The sequence below is a fragment of the Accipiter gentilis genome, chromosome 9 (genome assembly GCF_929443795.1).
Source record: "Accipiter gentilis chromosome 9, bAccGen1.1, whole genome shotgun sequence".
Lineage (NCBI taxonomy): Eukaryota > Metazoa > Chordata > Aves > Accipitriformes > Accipitridae > Astur > Astur gentilis.
In genome coordinates, this window is record NC_064888.1 from 632,090 (window position 1) to 644,390 (window position 12,301).

Sequence of the window (12,301 nt, forward strand, 5' to 3'; positions counted from 1 at the left end):
CGGCTCGGCGCCTCCCCCCGCCCCGGGACCTGCCCCCCCCCCCTCCTCCTCCTCCTCCTCCTCCCCGGGGGCGGCTCCGCCCCGGGACCCCGTGGACCCCCCCACGCAGGTACAAGGCGGCGCGGACACCCCCCCCCCCCCCGATAGTTCCCACGACGGGGATCCCCCCCCCCCCCGGGGATCCCCCTCCTCATGGGGACCCCCCTATGGGGGTATCCCCCCGCCTGTGGGCCCCCCCCCATCCCGGGATCCCCCCCCCCCCCCCAGCGGGATTCCGCTCCCCCCCCCCCCCGGAGAAATCAGCAGCGCAGAGATCCTGCCCCCCCCCAGCACCCAGCACCCACGCATGGGGGGCGGGGCAGAGCAGACACAGCAGGGACCCCCCCCAGAGCAATACCGCCCCGCCCCCCCCCTCCATGCCAGGCACATCACAGACCCCACTGCAGATTTGGGGTGGGGGGGCCCCCACTGCACGGTGCTGCAGAGAACTCCCTGGCTGCAATAGGGGTGTCCCCCCCACGCACGGCGCTGCAGGGACCCCCCCAGGGTCAGGGTGGGGGTCACCCCCCATGTACACGCTGCAGGGCCCCCCCCCCAGGGTCAGGAGCACGGCACAGGCCCCCCCAAAGGCTGAGGTGGGGGTCCTCACTTGTGCACGGCACTGCACAGTCCGTCCCCCCCCCAGGGCTGAGGTGGGGGTCCCCCCAAATGCCCGGTGCTCCACAGACCCCCCCCCAGGACAGTGATGGGGGGTTGCAACCCTCCTGTTCGGTGCTGCACAGCCCCCCAGGACCAGGGTGGGGGGGTTCCCGGTGAGCACCCCACCCTACCGAGGGGACACCAAGGGGGTCCCCACACCTGCCCGGTGCCCCCCGACACCCCCAAACCCCAAACCCCTGAGCTGGTCCCCCTGTCCCCATCACTGGGAGCATCCCCCCAGCCCAGCTCCACCCTGGCACAAAACGGGGGGGGGGGGTCCGATGTGACCCCCCAACTTCCAGCTGCCGGCAGCTCCGGTTTTACTGTGGAACCCGTCGGCATCGGGGGGCGGGGGGGAGCGCAGGCAGGCGTGAAGGCAGCTGCCTTCATCCCGCTGAGACCGAGCAGATTCCCCCCCCCCCAAAAAATGTCCCCCATTAATGTCACCCACCCAAGAGAGTAGCTGGGGCATGGGGCACTCCAATATCTCGCCCCGCCCCGGGAAAACCGCCGGCAGCCGGGAATTTTGGGGATGCGGGATGGGAAATGGGGAGCCGGGCAGGAACACACCCTGGAAAATTCGGCGGATGATTCATCGCAGCGAGGGAGGGCTGGTGGCACGCCGCAGGCTGCCGGCACCGCCGCCGTACCGGGGACAGATCCGGCCCCCCGGCCAGGTCACCGCGTTCCCACCGCCTTGCCGTGGTTGCCGGCACCGGTCGGCGCTTCACCGCGTTGGGGCCTGGCACCAGAGCTGGCTGGCACAGTGGGATCCGGCAGGCGCAATTAAAGGGTGGGTGCAATTAGAGGGGGGGCTGGTGGCCTTTTTGGGGGGCTGCTGCTCCCCCCCGCCCCTCCGTGGAGCCCGTGGTGGGGACGCGGTGGCAGCCAGTGGAGCGGGGACACAGGATCCGGCCACTCTTCACGGCGCCGTGTTGGCTGGGGGGTTGGTGCCACAGCTGTGGCGGGGCCAGCGCCGGTGTCACCCGCGTGGGCACCGTCCCCATCCTGGACACCGGCCTGGTCCCACGCGACGTCCCCATCGAGGACAACGTCCCTGTCCTGGGCCACATCCCCATCCCTGGCGTCGTCCCCATCCCAGGCCACGTCCCCATCCGGGGCACCGGCACCATCCCGGACACTGTCCCTCTCCTGGGTGTTGTCCTGGTCCCAGACAACATCCCCATCGTGGACAACGTCCCCATCCTGGACACCGTCCCCATCCAAGATGCTGTCCCAGTCCTGGTCACTGTCCCTGTCCCAGGGAATATCCCCATCCCAGACACTGTTCCCATCCCAGACACCGTCCCCATCCTGGACCATGTCCCCATCCCGAACAATGGCCCCATCCCAGACACTGTCCCTGTCCCAGGCACTGTCCTCATCCCAGAGTGTCCCCGTCCCAGGACACGGCCCCATCCCTGCCATCGTCCCCATCCCGGACACCGGCCTGATCCCAGGCCGCGTCCCCACCGCCTCCCTGTCCCCACCCCGGGCACCCCAGCAGGACACCCTGCCCGGGGAGACGTCCCGGCTCTGGCCGGGGATCCCCGGCATCACCCCCCAGCCGAGGCCAGCACATCCCGCCGGCTTAGTGCCCGGAGAGGCGGGGGGGTCCCCAATGCCACCAAGAGCCCCGATGCCACGGTGACGGGCTCAGCCTCGCGCCACGTGTCGTTCCCCCCCAACCCCGTCCCTACCTGGGGGGCTCGGGGTGGGTGATGGCGATGCGCGGCGGGATGCGGAGGGGTAGCGTGGTGGGGCGAGGGAGGCCGGCGGGCTCCGGCGAGCGCGGCCGCTCCGGGGGCTTCCAGGGGGGCACCTGGAGGCTGGCAGAGAGACGGCGGCGCCCGCGGCGCAGATCGGCACCCAGCATCCCTGGGGAGGGGGGGGAGCGGCTGCAGCACCCGGGGTCCGGCGTCTCCGGCGGGGGCTGCGAGGAAGGGACGGGGGCGGGTCAGATGGGGTGGTGTGGCACGGCACGGTACGGCATGGCATGGCACCACGTGGCGAGTGAGCCTCACACCGAACGGCATGGCACAGCACGGCACGGCATTGTATTGTATGGCCAGCCTCACACGCCACGGCTTGGCACAGCGCTGCACGGCATGGCATGGATTGGCACTGCACGGCACGGCATGGCACCACACGGTGTGGCACGGCACGGCCAGGGAGCTTCATACCACATGGCATGGCATGGCACACCATGGCATGGTATGGATTGGCACAGCACAGAGCATCACAGCATGGCACGGCACAGCACGGCATGATATCGCACAGTATGGCACAACATAGCATGGCACGGCCGGGGAGCCTTATACCACATGGCATGGCGCAGCACGGCATGGCATGGATTGGCACAGCTCAGCATGGCATGGCATGGTATGGCGTGGATCGGCACAGCCTAGAACATCACAGCATGGCACGGCACAGCACGGCATGATATGGTGTGGTATGGCACAGCCCAGCATGGCACGGCACGGCACGGCACGGCCGGGGAGCCTCGCACCACGTGGCACGGCACGGATCGGAACAGCACACCACGGCATGGTATGGCACAGCACAGTATGGCACAGCACGGCGCAGCGTGGCACGGCACCCAAGCGGGAGCCCCTCGCCCTCTGCCGCGGGTCCCCAGGGCTGGGCTAGGGAGGGGACCCCCCGGCCCCCCCATACGTGCTCCCATGGGGACCCCATCCCCGCCCCGGTGCTCCTGGTGCCCCCCCGGTGCCGCCTCACCTGCTCCTCGGGCCCAGCCAGGTTGCTCCGGTTCTTCCTCATGTGCCCGCCCGGCGCCAGGGCTCAGGGTGCGGGGGCCATGTGGGGAGAGCCGGGGGCCCCCACCACGTCCCGGGGGGCTGCGGCGCCTGTGGGGGAGAGCCGAGGGTGAGGGGGGAGCAAGGAGACCCCTGGCCCCCTCGCTGGGACCCCTCCGGCGTCGCAGCCTGTGCCAGAACCGGGGATCCCTGGGGAGCCAGGCTGAGCCCTGACGCACTCGTTGCAGCCCCGGCACAACCGGAGGCCCCCCCACCCCGCCCCGCGTTGGAACGGATCCCCCCGCGCCTCCACGCACCGGTGCTGGGGGGATTCGGGGGGCTCTGTGCCGGTGGCGGGTGAGCTGCTTCGTGGCAGCTCCCGGCAGCCCCGGCTCCCACCCCGGGGACCCCCGGCTCCTCCTGGCAAAGGTTGCCAAGGAAACCCCGGCATCGCGGCCCGCGGCATCCCATCCTACGGCATCGTTGGCCGCTGCATCGTTGGCCATGGCATCGGCGTTGCTTCCCCACGGCATCGCCACCGCTTCCCCGCCAGGAATCGCGTCCCCCCGGCACCAGCATCGCTTCCCTTGGCACCAACATCCCTTCCCGCGACGCCGGCATCGCTCCCGGCACCGGCATCAATTCCCACGGCACCGACATCGCTGCCGGTACCAGCATCAATTCCCACGGCACCGACATCGCTGCCGGTACCAGCATCAATTCCCACAGCACCGACATCGCTGCTGGTACCAGCATCAATTCCCACGGCACCGACATCGCTGCCGGTACCAGCATCAATTCCCACGGCACCGACATCGCTCCCGGCACCGGCGTCCTTCGGCATCGCCTCCCCCAACACCGGCAGCCCTTCCCGCAGCACCGGCATCGCTCCTGGCTTCTCCCCGCATGGGGCAGCCGTGGGGAGCGGGACCCCCAGGGCCGGCCGGGCTGGGGGGGTGCCGGCAGTGCCGGGCTGCCCGGTGTGTCCCCCGGCCGTGCCAGGCCTAGCGGGGTGCCGGCAGTGCCGGGCTGCCCGTTGCCCCCCGCTCTGGCAGTGCCAGGCCTGGGGGGTGGTCCAGGTGGTTAATGAGGGTGGCCAAGGGGGAGGGGGGGGCTGGGGGTCCCCCATTCCCGTGCCGCCGGGCAGTGGGATCCGGGGAATCCCTGGGGACCCCCCCAGTGCCGAGCACCCCGCTGTGGGGTTTTGGGGAACTCCCCCCCTGCCTCGTCCTCCTCGGGGCGGTTGTGGGGGTGGCAGGACCCCCCCTTCCCCCCCCTCTCCCCCGCAAGCCGCACCAGATTTGGGAGTTATTTTCTGAATTAATTAATTACTCAGCATCATCGGGGGGGCCACAACCTCGTGTCCCACCCCCTAGCACCCACCGGGGACCCCGCCACCCCGTCCCCGCTGCCGGACCCCCCCTCACTGGTGGGGGACAAGAAACCGCGGAGCGTGGGGGGGGTCCCCCCGTGGGATCCGGGGGTCGGCCCGGGGACCCCCACCCCGGGGGGGGTGGAGGGAAGGGGCTTTTGTGGGGTGCTGGGGGGGGGGGCCACCCATGGGTGCTCGCTGCCGGCTAAACCCGATGGCGGGGTCTCTGCCTCATCCCGGTGGGACCGCGGGAGGGGGGGGATTTGGGGGGGGTCCGGTGCTACCGGGGGATGCTTCGGGAGGGGGGTGGTCCTGCCTACCGGGGGTCCGGTGCCGCTCCCGGTCCCGCAGCCCCTCCCCACCCCCCCCAGCTCTCGCTGCACCCTACCCGCTGGTGCCCGGTCCCGCAGCCCCCCCCCCCCCCCGCCTCCCGCAGCCCCCCCCAAACCCGGTCCCGCGGTCCCGCAGCCCCCCCCCCCCCCCCCCCGCCGCCGCTGCAACCGCTGCCCACACCGGTCCCGGGGCAGCCCCGGAGGGATGCTCCAGGACCGGGGCAGGACCGGGGCGGGGGGGGACACAACGTGGGGAGGGGGCCGGGGCCGGGGCCGGTGCCGTACCTGGCCGGCTCCCGGTGCCGCGGTGCTCCCCGGCATCCACCCGCCTTTGTTGGCGGCGGCGGCGGCGGCGGCGGCGGCGGAGGGGTAACGGGGAGGGAGGGGGGGGGGGGGAGGCGGCCCCGGGACCGGCCCCGGTGCCGCCGCCGAGAGCGACCGGTGACAGCGGCGGCGGAAACGCAGCGGGAGCGGCTCCCCCCCGGCACCGGCCCCACGCGTGTCCCCGTGGGTGTCTCTCCCCGCACCGGGTACCCCCCCCGGGACCCCCACGCATCCCCTGGCCATGTGCCGGTGTGTCCCCCCCCCCATGGCCCGGGGTCCCCAAGGCACCATGTCCCTCCATGTGCCTGTGCCACCGTGTCCCTCTGTACCCATGTCCCTGTGCCACCGTGTCCTGGTGTCCTCATGTCCCTGTGCCACCGTGTCCCTCTGTCCCCATGTCCCCCTGACCCCTCCCCCCCCAGGGCGCCGTGTCCCTCCATGTCCCTCTGTCCCCATGTCCCTGTGCCACCATGTCCTGGTGTCCCTCTGTCCCCAGAGCCCTGAGCCCCCTTAGTCCCTGTGTCTCCATCTCCCTGTACCACCATGTCCCTCTGTCCCCATGGCCCTGAGCCCCCTTAGTCACTGTCTCCCTGTGTCCCTCTATCCCCATGTCCCTGGGCCACCATCTCCCTGTCCTCCCAAGGCGCCATGTCCCCCCCATGTCCCCCGTCCCCATGTCCTGGTGTCCCCATGTCCCCCTGTCCCTCTGTCCCCTCAAGGTGCCATGTCCGCCCCATGTCCCCCTGTCCCCCCAAGGCGCCATGTTCCCCCCCATGTCCTCCTGTCCCCATGTCCTGGTGTCCCCATGTCCCCCTGTCCCCTCAAGGTGCCATGTCTGCCCCATGTCCCCCTGTCCCCCTGTCCCCTCAAGGCGCCATGTCTGCCCCATGTCCCCATGTCCCCCTGTCCCCCCAAGGTGCCATTTCCCCCCCATGTCCCCCTGTCCCCATGTCCCCCTGTCCCCCCAAGGTGCCATTTCCCCCCCATGTCCCCCTGTCCCCATGTCCCTCTGTCCCCATGTCCCCCTGTCCCTCTGTCCCCATAGCCCTGTCCCCCCAAGGTGCCATGTCCCCCCCATGTCCCTGTGCCACCACGTCCGTCCGTCCCCGAGGCACCACGTCCCTCCCCGTCCCCCATGGCCCCTCTGCCACCACCTCCCCGTCCCCCCAAGGCGCCATGTCCCCCCCATGTCTCTCCCCCACTCCGTCCCTCCCTGCCCACCCTCCCCGGCGGCGGGGGCCGGGCAGACCCCGTGGGAGAAGGGGGGAGGACGGCTCCCCCAGCCGCCCTCAGGCCTTGGGGCGTCGAGCGGAGGGGGGGTGCCCCCCACCCTGTCCCCCCCTTTTTTCGCCGTCCGTGTCTCTTTAAAACCGGCGCCATCTTTATCTTATCCGCGGAGGGAGGGAGGGGGTAAGGGCGCAACCGGAAGTGCGCCACACGGCGCGTCCGGAAGTGGCGATCGTCGCGGGCGGAAGTAGGCGGGGCGACCGCTGGAGGGTTCCAGAAGCGGCCGGAGGCGGCGGCGGCGGCGGGCCGGGGCCCGGGGGGGGGCGGCGGTCGCGTTATGGTGGACTACAGCGTGTGGGACCACATCGAGGTCTCGGACGATGAGGATGAGACTCATCCCAACATCGACACGGCCAGCCTTTTCCGATGGCGGCACCAGGTGCGGCCCGCGGCCGTAGTTCCCCCCCCCCCCGCCCCCCCCCCCCTTCCCCGCCGCCAATCTCCGCCCTGGGCCCGGCTTCCCTGGGAACTCCCGTTCCCATGGCGATCGGCCCCGGCATCCCCATGGGAAGGGGGGGGGGGGGCTCTCGTTGCCATGGGAACCAGCTGCAGGGACCCCCATGGGGGGGGTTCCTGTTCTCATAGTGACCGGCTCTGGGACACCCATGGGCGGGGGCGGGGGGGGGCTCCCCCTATTGCCATGGCGACCGGCCCCGGGACCCCCACCTCCATGGGGAGGCCGGGGGGTGCTCACCTGTTCCCGTGGCAACCAGCTGCAGGGACCCCCATGGTGGGGGGGGGCCTCCCCCATCCCTCTAGTGAGTTGTTCCCTGTGACACTCCCCCCTTCCCCGGGCCCCCCCCCGTTTCCATGGCAACCAGCCCCAGCCCGGGTTCCTGCTCCTTCCCCCCATCCCCACCATGTCCAGGATCTCCCTGTTCCCCTGGGGAGCAGGCTGGGGGGGGCACAGTCCCTCTCCCCCTGCCCCAGGCAGCCCCCTCAGGGGCTGCTGTCGGATGCTGGAGGGATCCTGGGCCCTTCTGGGGGTTGGGGCAGCCAAGGGCCTGGCCCCACACACCGCCCCCAGACCCTCCCCATGTCCCCCCCCAGCCTGGGGAGGTGACGCCTTTGGGGCTTTGGTCACCCCGGGACTGTCCCTTGCCTGGGGCTGGAGATGGCGGTGTTAGGCTCCAATAACACACCCCACACACACACACACCCCCCCCCCCAGCTTCTCGCAGGGGGGTTTCTCCCAGCTCGGAGGGTGGGGGGTAAACTGGGCGGGGGTGGTGCTGTGCAGCCCCATGTTCTCTGGGAGCCAGAGCTGGCCAAATTCTCGAGGACTCGGAAATTGTGGTATTCCAGAGCTGGCCCTGATTTGGCAGGGAGAGGGAATGAAGCTGCTGCTCAAGCTGTTCCCTTCCAATTTCAACAAAATACTCCAGAGCTGTGTGGAGAGACTTGAATTTTTCTCTAAACTGGGGTGTTTTGGGGGGCATTGGTCTCCCCGCATAGCAGCTCCTTGTGCTTCACCCTATCCCACAGGGATAACAGATCCGGGAGAGTGTGTGGGGCTTCCCAGAGTGCGGCTAATGAGTCCAGGAAGGGCTGTGGGAGAGATTTAACGATGCCCCCAACATCTCTCCTGACATGGTTTCCATTCTGTCGCCTTCAGGCTCGAGTGGAGAGGATGGAGCAATTCCAGAAGGAAAAAGAAGAGCTGGATAAAGGATGCAGGGAATGCAAACGGAAACTCGCCGAGTGCCAGAAGAAAATGAAGGAGTTGGAGGTGACGGATCCAGAGAGCGGGAAGGGGGAGCTGGAGAAGCTCCAGGCCGAAGCCCAGCAGCTGAAGAACGAAGAGAAAAGCTGGGAGAATAAATTGGAGGAGCTGAAGAAGAAGGAGAAGAACATGCCGTGGAACGTTGACACTCTCAGCAAAGATGGCTTCAGCAAGGTGGGTTTGGGGGAGCTCTCCCTCCCCGTGTGTCTGTGCCACCCCCGCAAAGTTGCTGGGCTGGCAGCTCATGTCCTTCTGCTCCCCAGAGTGTCTTCAACGTCAAGCCGGAGGAGAAGGAGGAAACGGAGGAACAGAAAGAGAAGAAACACAAAACCTTCGTGGAGAGATATGAGAAGCAGATCAAACACTTCGGTGAGTGCCAGGGAGGGTTTTGGGGGGGCTGGTACCCCCTTCCTGCGCATGGGGTCCCTGCGGCCATCGAGCCAGGGAACCCCCCTGTCCCGCCTCCCTGCTGCCGGGAGCAGCTGGGAAGTCGTTCGTTCTGGTGAACAGTTGACGATTTGACATGTTTTTCACAAGATTTTGGTTGGTTTGTGGTGTTGTTTTTTTTTTAACCTGCTTGCCCAGCTGAGGCAAAGCTTCGTGCGCTGCCTTTGTTAATTGCGATTTGGGGGGGGTTAACTTAAACTTGGGATGAGTCATCTCTCCCCCGCCCCCCCTCCACCTTTTTGCTGACGAGGTTTAGAGGCTGTTCTTTTTTTAACGAGCGAAAAAACCTTCCTCTGCTAACTGGGGCTGCCCTGCTTTGAAGGGATGCTGCGGCGCTGGGACGACAGCCAGAAATATCTCTCCGATAACCCTCACCTCGTTTGCGAGGAGACGGCTAATTACTTAGTCATCTGGTGCATCGATCTGGAGGTGGAAGAGGTGAGAAAGCAGGATGAAACCCATTCCTCCTGCCAGCTTTGTGCCGGGATTGCATCGTCCCCGCCTCGCTGGCCTTTCTGCCGCGAGCTGATTTGCTTTTCCTGCCAGAAATCGGGGAATCAGGGAATTGTAGAGATGCTGAGGTTGGAAAAGACCTTTAAAATCATCGAGTGCCATCGTTACCCTGGCACTGCCAACTCCACCACTAACTGTGTCCCCAAGTGCCACATCTATGCGTCTTTTAAATCCCTCCGGGGATGGTGACTCAACCCCTTCCCTGGACAGCCTGTTCCAGTGCTCGACAACCCTTTGGGTGAAGGAATTATTCCCAATATCCCACCTAAACCTCCCCAGGCGCAACTTGAGGCCGTTTCCTCTTGTCCTGTCACTTGGGAGAAGAGCCCGACCCCCATCTCGCCACAACCTCCTTTCAGGTAGCTGTAGAGAGTGAGGAGGTCTCCCCTCGGCCTCCTTTTCTCCAGGCTAAAGCACCCTGGTTCCCTCAGCCCCTTCTCTTGTCCTCCAAGACCCTTCACCAGCTTCGTTGCTCTTCTTTGGATGCGCAATCCCACTTCAGACCCTGCACAGCCCTTAGAGCCGGGGCCGGAGATCGTGGAATCCCGGGACGGTTTGGGTGGGAAGGGACGCTTGGAGCTCAGCCCGTCCAACCCCCCCTGCCACGAGCGGGGCCGTCTTCACCGAGACCAGGGTGCTCAGAGCCCCGGCCAGCCCGGCCCCGAAGGGTCCCAGGGACGGACGGGGCATCGACCCCCTCCCTGGGCAGCCTCTGCCAGGGCCTCACCCCCCTCGGCGGGAAGAATTTCCTCCCTAGAGCCGGGCCGAATCGCCCCTCTTGTAGCCGAAACCCCTTCCCCCTTGCCCCAGTGCTGCCAGCCCGCCGAAAGAGTCTGTCCCCGTCTTTCTGGGCAGCGCCGCGAGGTGCAAGAAGGTCTTCCCAGAGCCGTCTCCCCTCCGGGCTGAACACCCCCAACTCTTCCAGCCCTCGGATCAGCTCTGTGGGCTCCTCCGGACCCACTCCCACAGGTCCCTCTCCTTCCTCTGCTGAGCACCCCAGAGCTGGGAGCAGAATCACGGAATAATTTAGGTTGGAAAAGACTTTTAAGATCATTGAGTTCGACCATCAACCCAACGCTGCTGAATCCAATCACAGGACTGTCGGGGGGTCTTGCTGGAGTTGAGGGGCAGAATCCCCTCCCTCTCCCCCAAACTGATAGCGTTTTGTGGGGGTTGGGATGACCCAAATGCAGGATCCTCGTTGTTTCTCATCCTGTTGAATCTCAACCCATCGATCCGGCCTGTCCAGATCCCTCCCCAGGGATCTACCCTCGAGCTGATCCACACTCCCACCCAGCTGGGCGTCATCTGCAAACTTAGGGTGCACTCAATGCCTTCATCCACATAGTTTGCCCATCGGCATCTTCTTTTCCCAAAAAGGGGTTGGGGATCAGCCCCCCGACCTCCCTGATGCGGGGAACGTGGAGATGGGTGAATTTGTGGGGTCCTCATGTCCCTTTTCTCCCCCCTACCAGAAACACGCCCTGATGGAGCAGGTCGCCCACCAGACCATCGTCATGCAGTTCATCCTGGAGCTGGCCAAGAGCCTCAAGGTCGATCCCAGGGCTTGTTTCAGGCAGTTTTTCACCAAAATTAAGGTGAGAATCCCCCTCCCTTAGCCCCCCCCTCCCCCAAAGCAGGTAATTTACAGCTCCCAGGCCCTGCTGCATGCCGCAATGGCTTTCGGCAGCTTGAGTGTGAAGAGACACAGCCGGGTGGGACTGCGGGATGGATTGGGGGTGTAGAAATGAGGGTCCAGGAGAACGCAAACACCGCTCCGCGCCCCCCCCCCCCTTACCTCCCCTCTCCTTGCAGACAGCTGACCAGCAGTACATGGAGGGTTTCAATGACGAGTTGGAAGCCTTCAAAGAACGGGTGCGAGGTCGAGCCAAGGTTCGTATCGAGAAGGCAATGAAGGAATACGAGGAAGAGGAGCGACAGAAACGCCTGGGGCCTGGTGGGCTCGACCCTGTGGAGGTGTATGAATCCCTGCCACCTGTGAGTATCGTCCTGTGCTTTTTTGGGGGTGGGGGTGGGGTGGTAAACTGGCAAAAATTGGTTGCAGTTTAATGCCTGCGGGATTTCCTCATGTGTTGTTGTGTCCTTCCCCTTCTTGCAGGAGCTGCAGAAATGCTTTGACGTAAAAGACGTCCAGATGTTGCAGGATACAATCAGCAAAATGGATCCCACCGTGAGTATTTTTTTCCTCTCCCCACCCCGGGGGCTTCCAGGGGGGGGTCCGTAGTCTGGCAGGGCAGGCAGAACAGGCAGCGGGTACACCCCCTGAGCCCCCCCCCTCCCTCCATTTACTTTCCAGGAGGCCAAATACCACATGCAGCGCTGCATCGACTCGGGGCTCTGGGTCCCCAATGCCAAGACAGGGGAGGGAGCTGAGAAAGGAGGTGGCGAAGGCGTTTATGAAGAAATTAAGAAGGAAAACGGCGATGAGGAGAAAGGAAATGCGTGAGCTGGGGGGGCGGGGGGGTAAAGCATAAAAAAAAAAAAGGCGTAAAGCATAAAAAAGTGTAAAGCATTAAAAAAAAAAAAAAGGCATCAAGGGATTTCTCCCCCCGCCCCGTCTCCCTCCCTCTCTTGCCCCCCGCCCCGCCCCGTCCCCAATGCTTTAAAATGCCATAGAGACTTTTGGTGAATGTCTGTTGTTTATGCCCCCATTTCCCCCCGCACCCCTTCCCCAGCCCTGGGGGGGACACAGGAGGTTTTGGGAAGGGGGGGGGAAGACACAAAATGGCGGCGGTTCGCGCCGGGCGGGGGGGGCGGTGGCAATGGCGCGTGCCGGCGAGGCTGTTGCGGTGAATAAAGAGATTGAAGAAGCTGGGTGTGGAGTGGG

At 66.2% G+C, this 12,301-nt stretch overlaps 2 protein-coding genes across 2 annotated transcripts; one reads left to right on the forward strand and one right to left on the reverse strand.

The window, feature by feature from the left end:
* Window positions 1-1,158: 1,158 nt before the first annotated feature.
* LOC126042954 (cAMP-specific 3',5'-cyclic phosphodiesterase 4B-like) lies at window positions 1,159-5,524 on the reverse strand. Its single transcript, XM_049810726.1, has 4 exons — window positions 5,445-5,524; window positions 3,439-3,566; window positions 2,400-2,632; window positions 1,159-1,638 (listed from the first exon to the last, which is right to left on the reverse strand). The coding sequence occupies exons 2-4, from the start codon at window positions 3,478-3,480 to the stop codon at window positions 1,503-1,505; spliced, it is 411 nt and encodes a 136-aa protein (XP_049666683.1). The 5' UTR covers window positions 3,481-3,566; window positions 5,445-5,524; the 3' UTR covers window positions 1,159-1,502.
* Window positions 5,525-6,953: 1,429 nt separating this feature from the next.
* Window positions 6,954-11,970, forward strand: CDC37 (cell division cycle 37, HSP90 cochaperone). Its single transcript, XM_049810907.1, has 8 exons — window positions 6,954-7,149; window positions 8,386-8,667; window positions 8,757-8,862; window positions 9,263-9,378; window positions 10,929-11,051; window positions 11,269-11,451; window positions 11,573-11,644; window positions 11,771-11,970. The coding sequence occupies exons 1-8, from the start codon at window positions 7,048-7,050 to the stop codon at window positions 11,918-11,920; spliced, it is 1,134 nt and encodes a 377-aa protein (XP_049666864.1). The 5' UTR covers window positions 6,954-7,047; the 3' UTR covers window positions 11,921-11,970.
* The last annotated feature ends 331 nt before the right edge of the window (window positions 11,971-12,301 follow it).